Source organism: Grus americana, chromosome 15, assembly GCF_028858705.1.
Source record: "Grus americana isolate bGruAme1 chromosome 15, bGruAme1.mat, whole genome shotgun sequence".
In the NCBI taxonomy this organism is placed as follows: Eukaryota; Metazoa; Chordata; class Aves; order Gruiformes; family Gruidae; genus Grus; species Grus americana.
Genome location: NC_072866.1, coordinates 1,454,000 through 1,469,102, shown reverse-complemented (window position 1 = coordinate 1,469,102; position 15,103 = coordinate 1,454,000). Strand labels below are relative to the sequence as shown.

General features: G+C 41.6%; 1 protein-coding gene across 6 annotated transcripts; it reads left to right on the top strand.

Moving 5' to 3' along the window:
- The first annotated feature begins 45 nt into the window (after positions 1 to 45).
- ALG1 (ALG1 chitobiosyldiphosphodolichol beta-mannosyltransferase) lies at positions 46 to 14,960 on the top strand. 6 transcript variants are annotated; one of them, XM_054843343.1, is made up of 16 exons: positions 46 to 419; positions 2,038 to 2,107; positions 2,240 to 2,337; positions 5,478 to 6,127; positions 6,303 to 6,373; positions 6,920 to 7,023; positions 7,525 to 7,673; positions 8,265 to 8,354; positions 9,024 to 9,134; positions 10,060 to 10,181; positions 10,980 to 11,018; positions 11,588 to 11,647; positions 12,385 to 12,495; positions 13,450 to 13,564; positions 14,311 to 14,386; positions 14,731 to 14,960. In XM_054843343.1, exons 3-16 carry the CDS (start codon positions 2,248 to 2,250, stop codon positions 14,863 to 14,865), a joined length of 1,923 nt encoding a protein of 640 aa, XP_054699318.1. In that variant the 5' UTR covers positions 46 to 419; positions 2,038 to 2,107; positions 2,240 to 2,247; the 3' UTR covers positions 14,866 to 14,960. The 6 variants fall into 6 exon arrangements, with proteins under 6 accessions (XP_054699318.1, XP_054699319.1, XP_054699320.1 ...); XM_054843344.1 differs by having other exon boundaries at positions 2,014 to 2,107; XM_054843345.1 differs by lacking the exon at positions 2,038 to 2,107 and having other exon boundaries at positions 46 to 304.
- Positions 14,961 to 15,103: the final 143 nt, after the last annotated feature.

Sequence of the window (15,103 nt, the reverse complement as noted above, 5' to 3'; positions counted from 1 at the left end):
GCGGCGGCAGCGCTCGGGGCCCGTTTCCCGCCGCTGCCCCTCGGTCAGGGCCGGCCGGCGGGGCCCAGCGGTGCGCGGCGGGCACGGTGCTCGGAGCGGTGGGCTAAGGCGGCTTTCACGGCGGGGAAGGTGGACAGAAATACCTCCAGAGTCTGCTGTTTCCATAACAAGCCGTGGCCTGTCTCTCGGTAGTTGCTGTAGGCGTGCCTGAACTAGCCTTAACCGCGGGGGGGACGCGCTCTCTGCTCTTCAGGGCCTGGCGTTTTCTCATCACCATCTCTGACAGATTCTCACAGAAAATGAGGTAAACACGGCCTTTACAGCCACCATAGCTGCATCATCCACAGGGAAACGTGTCGGGCCAGGCGGTCGCCCCTGACCTGGCCATCGCCGTCCTCCTCTCAGCGAGCTCCCGATGGGTAGGAACTTAATTCATTTTTTCCATTTAAGTTGAAGGTAGCTGAATTTGGTCACTGTGACATAACAAGTGGGTAATAAGTATGGATAATCTGTAATCTTACCCACAGTAACGTTTTGATGAATGTTTCGGTTTTCCTCCAAACAAAATACTGACCACATAAGCAACTGGGAGGATGAGGATTTTTGTCCATTTTCCAGATGGGGAAGAATAACAAAAATGGAGAGGGTGACAATATATTCAGTCAGCTCTAGGGTTCCTTGACCGTAACGTCAGTGACTTGCATTCTGTGATACACCTTGGCCAACAGAGTTAGGAAGAAAAATCTGGTATAGCCTAGTTTGCAAATCTGGGAATTTTCCCTTTCTAGAAATATCCAAGTCAAATACATGATTAAAACCAGCAAATTCTCCATTGCTGTATCTGCCTGTAAGGTAATTCTTTTTGTCTGACCAGGAACTATATGTCGTGCCTGTTATTTTCAGTAAAAACATTTCTCTTTCTAATCTCCGTAATTCTATTTTTAATGAAAGAACTACTTTGTTAACGGTGGTAAGGGCGCGTACTTTATTCACAGCGTCTCATCCTTATCAAGTGCTTAGCCCTGGCACCTCCTCAAGCCGTACTGACTGCTCCAAACACTTGTTAAGTTCCATATTTCTTTCTCTCAACCTCAGCCAAGACCTTGACCTTGGTGTTTTGAGCCAAGTTTCAGCTCTAGTCCTGACCAAACAAATGAGACTGTTTGGAAAGCCATAACCACCCAAAAAGCAACAGTAAAAGCAGGAACCCTTCAGTTTTCTGCTAAATTCTAACAGTTTAAGTAGCAGAGGAAATTAATCGGAGAGGTTTTGCCAGGGTTTGGGGGCTAGTTGCCTTGTTTGGATGTAAATGCTAACTTCAGGACGTTGTTTCAGCGTTTCATCGCTCTGTTCTGAGCCATACCCATCACGAAGGAAAATACTGCCAGCGCGTCATGAAATGAACTTTCAAAATGTTTATCTTGGGAATAAAATACATCTTCTAGGCATGCAGTCTGCTCCCAGGCTCATGGGGCTAGTCCTAAAATCCAAGCCGGTGTTCATTCAGGACCTTTTGCTCAAACACCTTAAACTTTTCGCAGGGAACATCCTGCACTAAGGACTTCATCAGAAAGCTTCCAGCCAATTCCCAAACGCACCCTGTCTTTTCTGTAGTTTACAAGAGAGGCCAAGATCACAATGTGGGATGTAGAATCCACAGGCCAAAAGCTGCCTTTGGAAATCCATAGGGAGCAGAAACCTCATGCAAACTGGAAAAAAAATCCAACAAAACCCCACAAAACAGTATTTGAAAACTGAATAGTCTTTCATCTCTATATATTGCATTTACTTTGCAATTTGCTTTCCTCACTGTGCTAATATTAAGTACTGCATAGAGTATAAGTAACTTGTTTTTCTAGAATTTTTCAAAGAGGGAAGGGTGGGCACTGTCAGAATTTCAGTGTTTGCGATGACACAAGATTTCCCCATTAATGGAAATAACTATCTGTTGTTAAAGATAACCGGTCTCAATTCCATGCATGTCACAAACACACGTACTTCCCCAAAATACAGGTTCTAAAGCGTATGTATGCGCAGGTGCTGGCAAACCACCTTATGACCACACTGGACTGAATGACTCTCAGAAGCTAAGCTGCCCTGGGCTTTGGTATGAAGACACAGCTCCAAACCTAACCTAGATTTTAGTCTAGGTCAGGTTCTAAATCAGAATATCTCTGTTTTTTCCACTAAGTGGAGGTCAGCCAAGCATGACATTCTTTTTTTTTTTCTGTTATCACAGTGAATATCATGAAAGGAACATGCATGCTGATGTCTAGATCTATTACTAGCTCCAGCTCTGTCTTGAACCTGAAGTTCAGCCCAGCTCTGAAAATTATGGTATGAACACAATTATCAAGTATTTGATGCTTTTCCTCATTTTATGGATGATAATGACCATTAGCTCTCTGACTACTTTAAACAGGCTGCCTTAGATAACATGTAGCATTTGTTCTAATGTTTTATTTTACAAATACTGTATCCATTATGTCTTTCAGGAGCAACTCTTTTTTTTTTTTTTCCCCCAACTATATTGATACATGATAATATGGCTAAAGTGGTGAATGTGAAATTTCACCAACTTTGCTCACAAGTTATCTGCAAATGGACTTGGTGTTTCGAAGCATGGGTTTGCCAGGGCCCTGAGTGCAGCAGCACGCCCTAATTGCCCTGACCAGACTGTCCCGGGACCTCCATCCACCTCTGCCCTGGGCCTAGAGGCCTCATGTAAGCTCAGGCCTGGCCTTCAATTCTTCCTTGAGCTATGTTGTAGATGTACCTGTTTCCAGTCCTGTTCCTGAATCGTCATTTAGATTTAGTGGCTAGACCTTGGCCTTGTTACCTTGCTTTTGTCTGATGATCAATGGACCGGCAATGGGACCTGTTGCTGTCATCACCCAGACCAGGTCGCTGTGGGACTGTGCCCTGATGGTGAGATCATTGCCTGACCTGTGCTGATGTCACCCTTGGCTTCTCTTCTCTTAGGACACAGCTGGCTCCTGCTGCTCCCTTTGTTATTCAGAGTGTTTTTTTCCAAACCGTTTTCAGGCTCTGATTGTAGGTGGTTTATTCAGTATGGGTGCAGATTGGAGATCTCATTCTGCATTCATGCTGTGAGGTCTGTCTCCAAACTGTCATTTAATAAAAGGATTCCTCCCTGACAAAAATCTTGGGATAATCAGGATCATTTTTCTTATTCACGCAAGCATTTGTGATGCCTTCTTTCTGCAAACATTATTAGGGAGACAAGAAATCTGCTCCTACATGTAAGAAATGGAAGTTGGAATTACCTTGGAAACAACTGTCTTGATTTAGATTATTGAATAATTTATGCACAGTTGTTCAGCAGTAACTAGAACAAAGCTTTCTAAAAGATACACCTTCCTTTAAACACATCAATTATTTTTACCTGCAAACAACTTTTCCCTTCTCTTAACTCTCCTCAGCAGCTGCTTTTGGTCTGCGGCTCCAGAGGTGTGTCCAAAATATTTACATAGACAAAAAAAAAAAAGAAATAAGGGAAAATGGATTGCTCCACAATGCTGAGGTTTCATTCACAGTGAAGACTCTTGTTAACACCTCTCTCTCTGAAGTTTCTGCTTTTTTGAAGCAGAGGAGATGGCCTTATCTTACAGCTGATGAAACAGACTTCAAGTGAGAAAACTTACTACAAACGCGCTAAGGTTCCGCTGATCTATATGACCAGGCACATTCTTTGTGCTGAAGTTTGTGTAGTGTTTGAAAAGGTTTTGGACATGAAAAACATGAATGATTGCTTCTCTTCCAGTGGAGATATGGGGGTTATTGGAGTTTTCAATAAGACTTGACAGAAATGCCAAAAAACGGCCCTTTGATTTGCAGACTATATCTTGTATGTTCAGACAAGGTATCACAACACCTCGTTCCTGTGGGGTAAGGCTTACTCACTAGGTTCTCCAAAGCATCCTTCCTTCGGCTTCTGCCAAGTGAGAATCTTCTCCAGCCACCATCTGAGTTTGCAGTAGTCTGAGAAACCAGACATGCCACACAATATCACCAGGGGTAACAAAGTGGGACAGAAAAAACACAGCTCTTTTGTCATGACTGCTTTATATGCTTGATTTCCAGGAAAAAAAAAAACAAACCAAACCCCATAAAGCTTAACCAAAATCATACCACATATCCTAGCAATCTATTTTAAAAACAGATTTAGGTAAATAAATTCCAGGCTTGGAAATTATGGCCCTTACAGTATAGCTAATGTATGTAATAAAATCGTGAACTTCACTTGATAAACCTTACTTAAATTGGGATAAAGATTCAGATTGTAAAATTCCAGTTGAATATCTGAAGCTCAAGTTTTAAATGTTGTATAATTCATTACTTTAACATAGCAAATCTCTCTTATCTTTTGTTAGATGATTCATTGCTGCTGAAGAAAAAGCTTTGCTTTTATTATTTTGCAATAATGTTTACCACATTGTTGGTTAACTGAGAATAGGCGACGTACTGTTTTCCATGAAGAGGTCTTGAGAAGAAAACTCTATTGGTTTCAATCTCCAAGTTTATTTTCATCATGCTAGCGCAGAAAACACTCTTGTAATATTGGGTCCTCAGGGAACAGGTGATCGGAGCATCCTTTCTAGATACAGAAATGAGTATCGCGCTGCATTTTATTAGACTTTTTCTTTTCCTCCAACCTAGAGGGAAGAGAAGATCTGAGAACTGTGGATCGCAATTGAAAATCTTACATTGGACTCAAATATTCTGTGATAAATTAATCTAATAACATTTTTTTTTAGCAGGATGCACCTTCATGGACTGTAGGCTCCCCACAAACATAAGATGTCCATCTTAACAAGCCTGGGGGTGGAATGGAAAAGAACACCAGTATCTGGTATATCCACAAGGACCTTATTGTCAATCTGTTTCCAGACTAACAATATACCAAATAGTATTTTCAACCAGCCTGTTCGGCTCTCAACGCATAGAGTTGTCCCAATAAACATCTGTGTTGCCTGGTGCCTAAGAACTAATTAGGTCCGAGTGTCATGTCGTTGGTTACTGGTAATGCATCACATGGATAATGTGCGTGTTATCCTTGGCAACCAGAATGTGCATGGCATAGATTTTTGGGATGAAGTGCGCAGATAAAATATTGGTGATAGTCCGGAGGGAAAGGAGTGGCCCTAAAATTGAGAAGCTGGGGAAAACAGGACCAATAAAATTACAAATACATTCCTAGCTATCTTAGGTGTATCACCGCAGTTCAGGTGGAACCGAGGAACCACAGGTCTAAGCCGAGCTTAGGAGTGGTGTGCGGAGAAACCTCTCTGGCAAAGGCTAGCTTTGTTTCTACCTTTGAAATATTTGGGGTCAGTCTGAGAATTATGAGAGAAATTAGACAAAAATAATTTTATTTTCTTTTCCTGGTAGGTGCTTAGCGTTTGTCACTTGATTGCAGTCTTATGCTATTTTTATTTGTTTTATTTGTTAAACAGATTCCTCCAGGCTTACCCAGTTTGGCTGTTATCTGGGTCGCATGTCTTTTTTGGAGGAGCAAACTGATAATTGATTGGATAATGAGAATATTAGAGAATGTGGCACGTTTTCAGTCAGAGGAGACAAGTTCTTCACCAACGTTTCCACTCGGGCACGCTGAGCAAGTGATTTATGTTGTGAGGGCTGCTCGTCAGCGCTCAAGCGCCCTGCAGAAAGAAAATTCATTTTTCAACCGCCATAAACTCATTGTAAAATACGAAGTTTTGGAGCCTCCTCCAGTGACCGCCGTCCCCACCACAACCGGTTTTAAGATGAGGTTTGACCTGGAGCCCTCCCCACCCCCCCGGTCCTACCGCCTCAGCACCGCCAAGTCCCGGGCGAGGCAGGGTCCCCTCAGAGCGCGGCGCCGCCAGGGGGCGCCCTTCCCGCTGCTGGCGCCACAAGATGGCGGCGGGCGGCGGGGCTCTGGCGCTGCTGGTGCTGTTGGTGGTGCTGGTGCTGCTGTTATGGCGGCGGCGGCGAGCGGCGGGCGGTGCGGGCCGGGTGTGCGTGGCGGTGCTGGGCGACCTGGGCCGCAGTCCGCGGATGCAGTACCACGCTCTGTCGCTGGCTCGGCACGGACACAGCGTCGAGTTGTTGGGCTACCTCCGTGAGTGAGGGGGGGCGGCGGCTCCTTCCCCCCCCCCCCAACCCCGCCATTCCCTACAGGGGACGGCGCCCGCGGGGCCCGGTTTGAGCTACGCTGAGGCGGCGGCTGGGGTCGGGCCGGGGCGGTGTCCGGGGGTCGCTTCTCTAATGGGCCTTTCCCATCTGGCAGAGAGCAGGCCGCACGGCGACGTGCTGCGGAGCGGGAAGATACGGCTGGTGCCCGTGGCGGATCTGCGGGGGCTGCGAGGTGGGTGCGGGACGGCTCCGGCTCCCGGCCCCGCTGCGGGTCCTCGGCCCGGGCCGGGGTCCGGAGCGTGGCTGTGGCGGGTGCTTGTGTTCGGGGGATGCGGGGGAAAAGGGGAACCCGGATTTTCGTGGGAAAATGAACAACCCTGGGGGGGGTGGGGGTTGGGCCTCGGTGGGGCTGGGGTGGAGGTGTGCCCTGGTTCAGCCCAGCTGCGTGTCCTCGGTGCCTCCCCGCCGGTTATAAACACTTGTCTCTCTGGTATGGAGCACATTGACGCAGTTCTGGTGCAGGCTGAAACAGGGACATTTTTAAATTTTAATTTTTTTTTAAGTTGCGTCTGTGTTTATCCATACCTACTCTGATTTCTTTCTATACAAAACACGGGGAATTTGTAGGGACTGCGAGATGTTTGTCTAAAAAACAGGTTTCCATTTTTACAGTGTACTGTTATTTTAAACCTTTCTCTGCAGGGATGGCTGGCTCTGTATGAGGTGCGCATTTCTGGAGAGCTGTAACGTTCTTACCAGTTTTTCTGTTGTTTTACAGTTGGCCCAAAACTTTTCCAGTATGTCATAAAAGTCATTGTGCAGGCAATACAATTACTGTACACAATGCTGAAGATAGATCAGCCGTCCTATATTCTTCTTCAGGTCTGTTTTGTCTTCGGATTAATATTAGTAAAAATAAATAGTACTACATTGCAGGGCATTTTTAGCAGTCTCGGACATTGTTCTAATTTTTTGAGAACTTAAACTGGCCTAATCAGTGGTGTAAACCTATATCAAACTACTCATTTACCTCTAAACTTTGATTTTTCTGTTAACAGTTCACTTTTGTTGTTCCTGTTAACTGCTGAGCTTGTGGACTTCATTGGCATGCATAGCAGTAAAGAATAAATCTTAACAGAAATGTTTGTGTGTTTATTGGAGGGGAATTTTCATCCTGATCCAACAGTAAATTTGAAGTGTCTGCCAGTCTTCATAGGAGACACTGGCAGTTCTGTAGCTGATGTCTATAACTGTCTCTGTTCATTAAGATCCCGTAAAGCAACATGATTTCAATAGTTTGATTTCCTTTTTCTGGTAGTTGCTTAGTTTTTGTCACTTGATCGCAGTCTTATGCTATTTTTATTTGGTTTATTTATTAAACAGAATCCTCCAGGCTTACCCAGTATAGCTGTTGCCTGGGTCGCATGTCTTTTTTGGAGGAGCAAACTGATAATTGATTGGCACAACTATGGATATACTATAATGAGTCTGAATCATGGAAGAAATCACCCACTAGTACAAATTGCAAAATGGTTTGTACACTAATTTCTTCTCCTGTTGATAAATTACATACCTTTGCAGAATTCAGAAGAATAGAAACCAGTGGGGAGAATATAGTTAGCAAAGGGCTGTTTCCTTGAAGGATTTCTGGATTTTGCTGTGTTTAACTGCTTTTGATTTCAGAAAGCACGTTCTGTAAAGCACCTTTGTTAAACACGTAGGAAGGGGATTGATGAAGCAGGCAGGTTGCTTTTATATGCATATGCAAACTTTGGTCTTGTTATTAAAATGATTTTATAGGTACGGGGGTTTTTTTATTCTCTAATGCTGCTTTACACTCCAACTCACCTTTAAAGGTCCGAACCTAATGGGTTACGTGTAGATAAAGGCTTTAAAGGCTTTTGAGTGTGGTGGTGTTAGGGGATAAGGGAGTTGTGCTGTGTCCCTTGCTTCAGTATAAGGAGTCAGTCAATAATTGCTAATTACATTTCAGTTACTGGGGACAGTTGGGTTTCTTTTGGTTTTGTTTGGCTTTTAATTAGCAGGGGCACTGGTGGGCAGTTACTGTTTGGCTAATGCGATTGCCTGCCTGTGGTTTCTAACTAAGATTTAATTTTTGTCAGGTATGAAAAGCTGTTTGGGCATTTGTCTGACTATAACTTGTGTGTCACTAATGCAATGAAAGAAGATCTATGGGTGAATTGCAACATAAAGTAAGTCAAATACCTCTAACAAATTAGTATGTGTGTGCGCGAAGTAAAATGAAAGAACATATCCCTGATGATTCTGGATTCAGAGGAATCTTAGAAAAGCAACTTTCCCGAGCCCATCCATCACCACTGAAACATGTTAGCTCGGTTTTGCAATGAGCTAGAGGACTGTGGGCATTCAAGAACCTTCACTACCCTCCAGAGTTAACACCCCGTTGACTAGAAGGTGGCAGTCCGGGATTTATGGAAATTTGCTACCAAGCTGCCTGTAGAATCGGAATGAGGCAGACATCACTGCGTTTTTTAACAGTTGGCCTGCTCTGAAATGTTTCTTTTGCAATCAGAGGGCTTTAAGATCAAAGTTGCTCGGGAACAGTGATGAAGTAAGTTTAAAAATCAGGACAATTACGTCTGCAGTTTTTACTGTTGCATTACACCCCTTGGATATGCACACAAGAAAAGTGCCCTTTGTTGTGGGATCAGTATGTCCACCTTGGTGTATTCCAGAAAACTTCGGGCATACAGAAAGTTGTAAGAGTCAAAAAATTAATTATTTTGCTGTATTGATTTACTTAATTACTTTCTGCATTACATTGTTATAGTCTGTCACCGTACCAGATACAATTTGTTACATCTGTTTTTTATTTCACTTGTGAATTTGTTCCATTACAGGGCAGTAACACTGTATGACAAGCCAGCTTCTTATTTCAAGGAAACGCCATTAGAACTTCAACATCATTTGTACATGAAACTTGCCAAAGACTATGAGCCTTTTAAACCACGGTATGTGTAAGTAAAGCATGCAGTTACAGCCTTAACTGAATGATGTAAAGTTACTGCACTTAGTGACCAGAAATACTTTTGCACGGAGTCACAAGTTACTGAACGTGAGGCAGAGTGGTCTCTGCGTGCTTTCAGCCAGCAGCCGATGCTGTGCAGGTTAGCTTAATTGTCAATGGGAGAGGCCAGGATGAGTGAAATCATTGAACTGTGACAACACCATGCTTGGCATGTGAAGTAATAGAAGAGTTTTATTTTTAAAACTGTTAGCATAGGTACTGAGGCAATCTAATAGTATATCTCTAGGGTGGAACTCAGCAGGTGTCTAGTTCCCACTGAGCTAGATGACAGTGACTGGATGCTTTGTTAGTAGCATCCCTTCCTTTCACTTACTGTAGAGAGCTTTCGAGGCCTTGGTCTAAGTGTTAAATGTTGCACTCTGGCTATTTGCAGGATGTCTCATTTAACAGGGAGTTATTTTACCAAACTAACGTTTGAAAAAGAAGTGAAAGCCATAATGTCTAGCAGTTTCTTTTTGGAATTGCCCACCACAGAATGTAGAGGTTCTGAGTTTAATTGAATAAATGTACTGTTGGCCTCCATGCTCTATGTTTGAGACAGAGCTGGGAAGACAGGCTGACTATTTTCTCAACTTGTTAAGGAAAACACTTTATTAGAAGATGGAATCGTGCCTGTAGCAGTAGTGTCACTAGGCTCTTGGTAGCAATAGGAAAGATGAAAAATGGTCTCTGTTATGATCAGATATCTCTCTGCAGCTCAGTACTGTAACGCCTGTGTTTCTAGAGAAGTTGAGCAGCAAATCTGAAACAAAGTGTTTGGAAATTCATGCCAGTTAAGCATAGTATTTCTTTCTGTGGTTGTTGGCTGTGGTTGTGTAGTCCATACTCAGAAAATTCTGTTTCCGTAGTACAGAGTCTCTCAGTTGGAAGGCCGAGAGGTCTGCCTTTACAGAAATGGATGAAAAAAATGGGCGCGTGGTAAAAACCAAAGGACGGCCAGCTCTTCTGATCAGCAGCACAAGCTGGACAGGTTTGGAATCAATTAGTTTTATTTTTAATATTTAACCACTGTTTAACAAAAAGATAAAATCAGGGCTGTTCATACTTCCTCACACTTGACACTTGCCATGCTATAGAAGTGTGTTTACATCATCAGTGGCAAAGTTACTTTTTTCTTTCATTTGGCTGGAGGAATTGAAAGACAAGTTGTATATGATATACCTCAGTGTTTAGAGAGGAATGATTTTTAAAGCTGTGTTTTAGTTACAGAGCTGCAGTCTAGAGGCTCAGCTTCAAGAATGATAAAAGAGATTTCCTACTTTTTTTAACTTTCATTCTAGACATGCTATCTTGCGTGGTGGTGTAAAATGGATTAATGAACTGAAATATTTAGTCCTTTATTTCTGATAATGTGTATTACATAATTTTCTCACTTTTTTTTCTCTATGTGAAAAAGGGAACAGAGTGGAAACAAATTCACTTCTAGTAACCATGGGCAGAATTGTCTCTACCTTTGAATTAAGAGGGCAAGTTCTGCACTTAATTCTCTAGCTTTAGAAACTAGAAATTTTAAACTTGATAGCTTTGAGGATGTTTTCGTGGCTTGTTTGTCTGCCGTGTTGCCAGTAAGGGGAACAAATAAGCACTATATATGGTTACACTTTTATTTATGAAAACAGTTACAGCAGATTTTAAGTATGGAATGTGCTTTTCCTATTAAAATAATTTAGGTGAAGGTGAGGAAAATCTTGATTGTTGTTATTTAAGGACAGTAATTCATTATAAATGATAGAAATATCAATGCCACTAATAAAGCCTTCTCTTTCAGAGGATGAAGACTTCTCAGTCCTTTTAAAAGCTTTAGAAGGTAGGTATGAAGGAATTCATCTCACCTATTCAAAGGGGAACGGTGGTTTTATGGACAGTTATGAAGGGTTTTGCTAAAGAACAGTGCTTCCATATTCAAGTGAAAATGCAAGTGTGTTTGACTAATCAGCAGTGGTTTAAGAGTAACAGTTGAAATCCAGAAGTGCAACATCTAGATTCGATTAGAGCAGTTGTCAGGGAGAATTATATTTCTAACTATCTTGAAAATTGCAATTTTATTTTCTAAGCTCTTGCATCTGCTAATAGGAAGGAAAGGAATACACATTGTCTTATTTTGTAGTCTTTGCAGCTGCAGTTTCTAAGTTAATATATTGATACAGCCAATACAGTGCAGTCAAACAAATGCTTGAGGAGTTTAAACAGACCATAATTGATTTCTGTGGAAGTTTGTCAATTTTTATATTGCTAAGTTTACTACTATTTTACTAGGTATATGCTTGTAAAGAAATTACTTGAAGTGGGAAGCTAAACAATTAACACACTGTGAGAATTCTTAAATCAAGCATCCGTGTATTTCTTGACTCTGAACAGGTTTTTTGTCTTCTCTAGATTATGAGCGGTATATCAATGAAGGAGTCAAGCTTCCACCTTTAGTATGTGTGATAACAGGTAACATTTTATTCACGCTACAATTTTTTCAGTGCCAACACAGAAGACTTCATTTTCACTTTTGTTCTTTTCTGACTCTTCTGAAAGTGAAGAGAGAGGAGGGAGTATTGTCTTTATGTCTGGTTGTAAATAATAGCAGTGATTTATAGCTGGACTGTTAAGCAGTGTAAGTAATCATGGTGCATCTTTAAAGAGGAGAAGTTCTCAGCCTGCCTACCTAGTACGGCTGTGCATTACTCCACGTTCAAAAGAATTTAAGCTCAACGTTGAGATGATGCTGCAAAAGAAATGTAAAATCTGATGTTTGGAGTGTTAAGCAGCAAGTTTTTTACTGCTGGAAAAGACCTACTCATCAAATAAGGTTTTGCCAAAAAGTTGTGTAGACAGAATGAATGCTGCGTGCTTAACTTTCTCATTAAGAGCAAATTAAAACTTAGCGGGATTTTGAAGGGCCAGTTGTGCTGGTGAAATATGTTGTTAGTTATTTGGTTGGTTTATGGCTGTAGACAAAATGCAGGTCAAGACTGGGGGATGTTGGTGGCAGGCTTTTCTGAATATCGAGTAAACAAAAGTCTAGGGTCACATTGCTTTCAAGGGGACTTAGTCTTTTACGTGTCTTTTTTGATGTACCTGATAAAACAGGAGTTTGTCAGCTGTACAGTAAGATGCACAGACCACACTATTTTCAGTCATCTTGATAAAAAGATCCATTATATATTTTTTTCTGTTTTAAACAGGTAAAGGACCTCTAAAAGACTACTACAACGGACTGATAAACAAAATGCACTTTAAACATATCCAGATCTGTACACCATGGCTTGAAGCTGAGGATTACCCTCTTTTGCTTGGTAAATAGTGGATTATGAAATAGGCTTGAGAGTGCATGAAAAACAGCTCTGCAAATTTGCAGAGCTGATAGAGGTTTCGCACAGAAGCTGGTAGAATATAGTAAGCGAATAAAGTTGCTGGTTAGTCACAGCAAAATTGCTAAATTTCTCTAACTACAGTTTTTCACTGTTATCCCAAGATGTAGGTGTAGTATCTGCGTTGCTATTTTAGCCTGTTCTTTTTACTCTTTGTTTCTTCTGTGCTGAAATATAGTGTGCCTGTGTGTATTCCTGTTTACTTTCAGGGTCATTCCAGTAAATGAAATGATAAAGTGTTTGGCCAAGCAACCAAAAGTAGCTGAAATTCTAAATTAAACATGTCCTTGGAATAATATTCCCTCAGCATGTTCATTGTATTAGCACAGAGTGTGAGTAAGCTTAATAAAGTAGTACAGTACATAGCTTGATCTACATTCCGCAGGGTTAGAGCCTGCCGATTTATGTAGCTGTAAAACACTGTGTTTATTTGGTACTTGTTAACTAATGAATATATGCTGCATATAAAATCACATGGTAATTTCTCTGTTTTGAAATCACTTGAAGTGGAAGAGGTCGCTAGTGAGCCACACAGCATATCCTGTCTGGCTTGTGATGGAGTTTTCCTGTGCCCTTACCCACTCTTAGCAGATTAAGAGGCAGAAAGGCTGTCTTAAGATAGGCGAAGTTTTAAAATTTCCTTTAATATGCACTTGCCTGGTGTGTTTCTAAAGCCTGACTAATTTTAGTCACAGAATACATTGCACTTTATTTTTTTCCCCTGAGTGCTTGAAATTGAGTCAGTCTGGATGGTGTTGAAAACAGCTTGGTTTTAGCTTGCATCACGCAAAGAAGTACATAAACAGAAAGGTTTGCAGTAAGACTAGAAGAGCTGCTTGCAGAGAATTCAGGCTCTTGTCTGCTTTGTTTATGTTCCAGGCTCCGCAGACCTGGGGGTGTGTCTCCATAAATCATCTAGTGGTTTGGATTTACCCATGAAGGTGGTAGATATGTTTGGCTGTTGTTTACCTGTGTGTGCAATGTATTTTGAATGGTAAGAGCTTATTCTGATACAGTTTAAGCGGATCATTTAGAACAATATAATTACAGAGCAAGAGTTTAACAGCTTCTGCATGTACCAAATGAGATTCTGGTATTAAGCCATAATAATTTTGGTTATAATTCAATAAGTTAAATTAGAAATCAAGGTAATTTTATTTAAGGTCAGTTAAAAAATTAACACTAGTTTCTACAAAGTTGGTAGCGTTGCCTTAAAAACCTGCCCTGGGATCCTTTGTTTCCACATACTTAATGTAAGAAAAGCTTCCTTCTGCGTAGGTACGGCTGTTCTGTGAAGGGCATAGTCAGCCTTACAAGTTATAGCCCTTTGGGGAAGCAGTAGCTTTTATAAACAAAGATACATTCTTCGTGAAGATCTCATGAACTGGATCATGGACAGATTTTCCTTGTAGGTTAATTTTAAAGTAGACAATTGCCCTGATTTTTAATGTGTGGCCAGGTGAGTGGCACAAAGGCAGAGTGAGGACCCTTTTGTGCTGCAGTGGTAGATTTAGATAGTCTGACATAGAAGGGAGAAACAATCTTTAAATTTAAATGTTTGAAACTGCCTTCTTCATCCCATTTTGTCAGGTATGAAGCTTACATCTAGACATCCAGGGTCTTAGCGTTACAGATGCCCTAGCACAATCTCTTCGGATGTCACCGCGCAACTTTTTAAAATGTCTGTGTCCCACTCGCTGCTTTTTAACTCATGTTTTCTCCTATGACTTTTGTTCACAGTTTACATGAACTTGTGAAACACAATGAAAATGGTCTGATATTCAGGGACTCGAATGAACTTGCAGAACAACTAAAGGTAAAGGCTTGACTGATTATTTTTTTTCTTTCCCACTAGCTATAACCACAAAGGTGGTACTGTGTGAGCCGCCTTTCCATATCTGCCTATCACCTGTGTATTTTGCATTCTCAGAAGATATTGCTTTGCCTGGTGAATGTTATTGGCCTCGCTTCTATTTGAATATGAATGTGAAGCTGGCAAGAACAATGTACATATTGTCATCGTTCACTATTTATAGGCCCAGACCAAAGAGTGCTGTCTTACTGCAGCATTGTAGTTGAGGGTTAACACTGGGGAGGCTAGAATGAGCCTAAAATGTAATATGAGGTATTTTTCTGTGGTTTTTCTTTTTTAACTCACAGATGCTTTTCTTGGAATTTCCTACCCTGGAAGGCAAACTTCACAGCTTCAGAAAAAATCTCCGTGTGTTCAAGCAGCTGCGCTGGGATGAGAGTTGGGACCAGACTGTTCTTCCTTTGCTTGGGCAGAATGAATGACTTTTGGGCGGGAGGAGGGTGTCAAAAAAAGCAAACACATTCTTGGAGATGCAGAGATTTGATAAATAGTGAATAAACACTTTGTGTTGTCTACAGTTGCTGTTCTTAACAACTTCATCTTGGCACAACTGTTTGGACACACCTTTTCCTTTACAATTTCAGCTTCTCGTGTGAGTAAGAATAGTGCTGAAGGTGCAACTGAGGGTATTTGTTGTGTGCCAGCAGTGTAAGTCACAAG

Bases quoted from the DNA above. Each gene is read 5' to 3' on its own strand.
- ALG1 (XM_054843345.1), top strand. From the start codon at position 2,248: ATGAAAGGAACATGCATGCTGATGTCTAGATCTATTACTAGCTCCAGC. The intron at 6,374-6,919 runs GTGGGTGCGGGA...GTTGTTTTACAG, and splicing joins GGATCTGCGGGGGCTGCGAG to TTGGCCCAAAACTTTTCCAG. The intron at 14,387-14,730 runs GTAAAGGCTTGA...TTTAACTCACAG, and splicing joins AACTTGCAGAACAACTAAAG to ATGCTTTTCTTGGAATTTCC.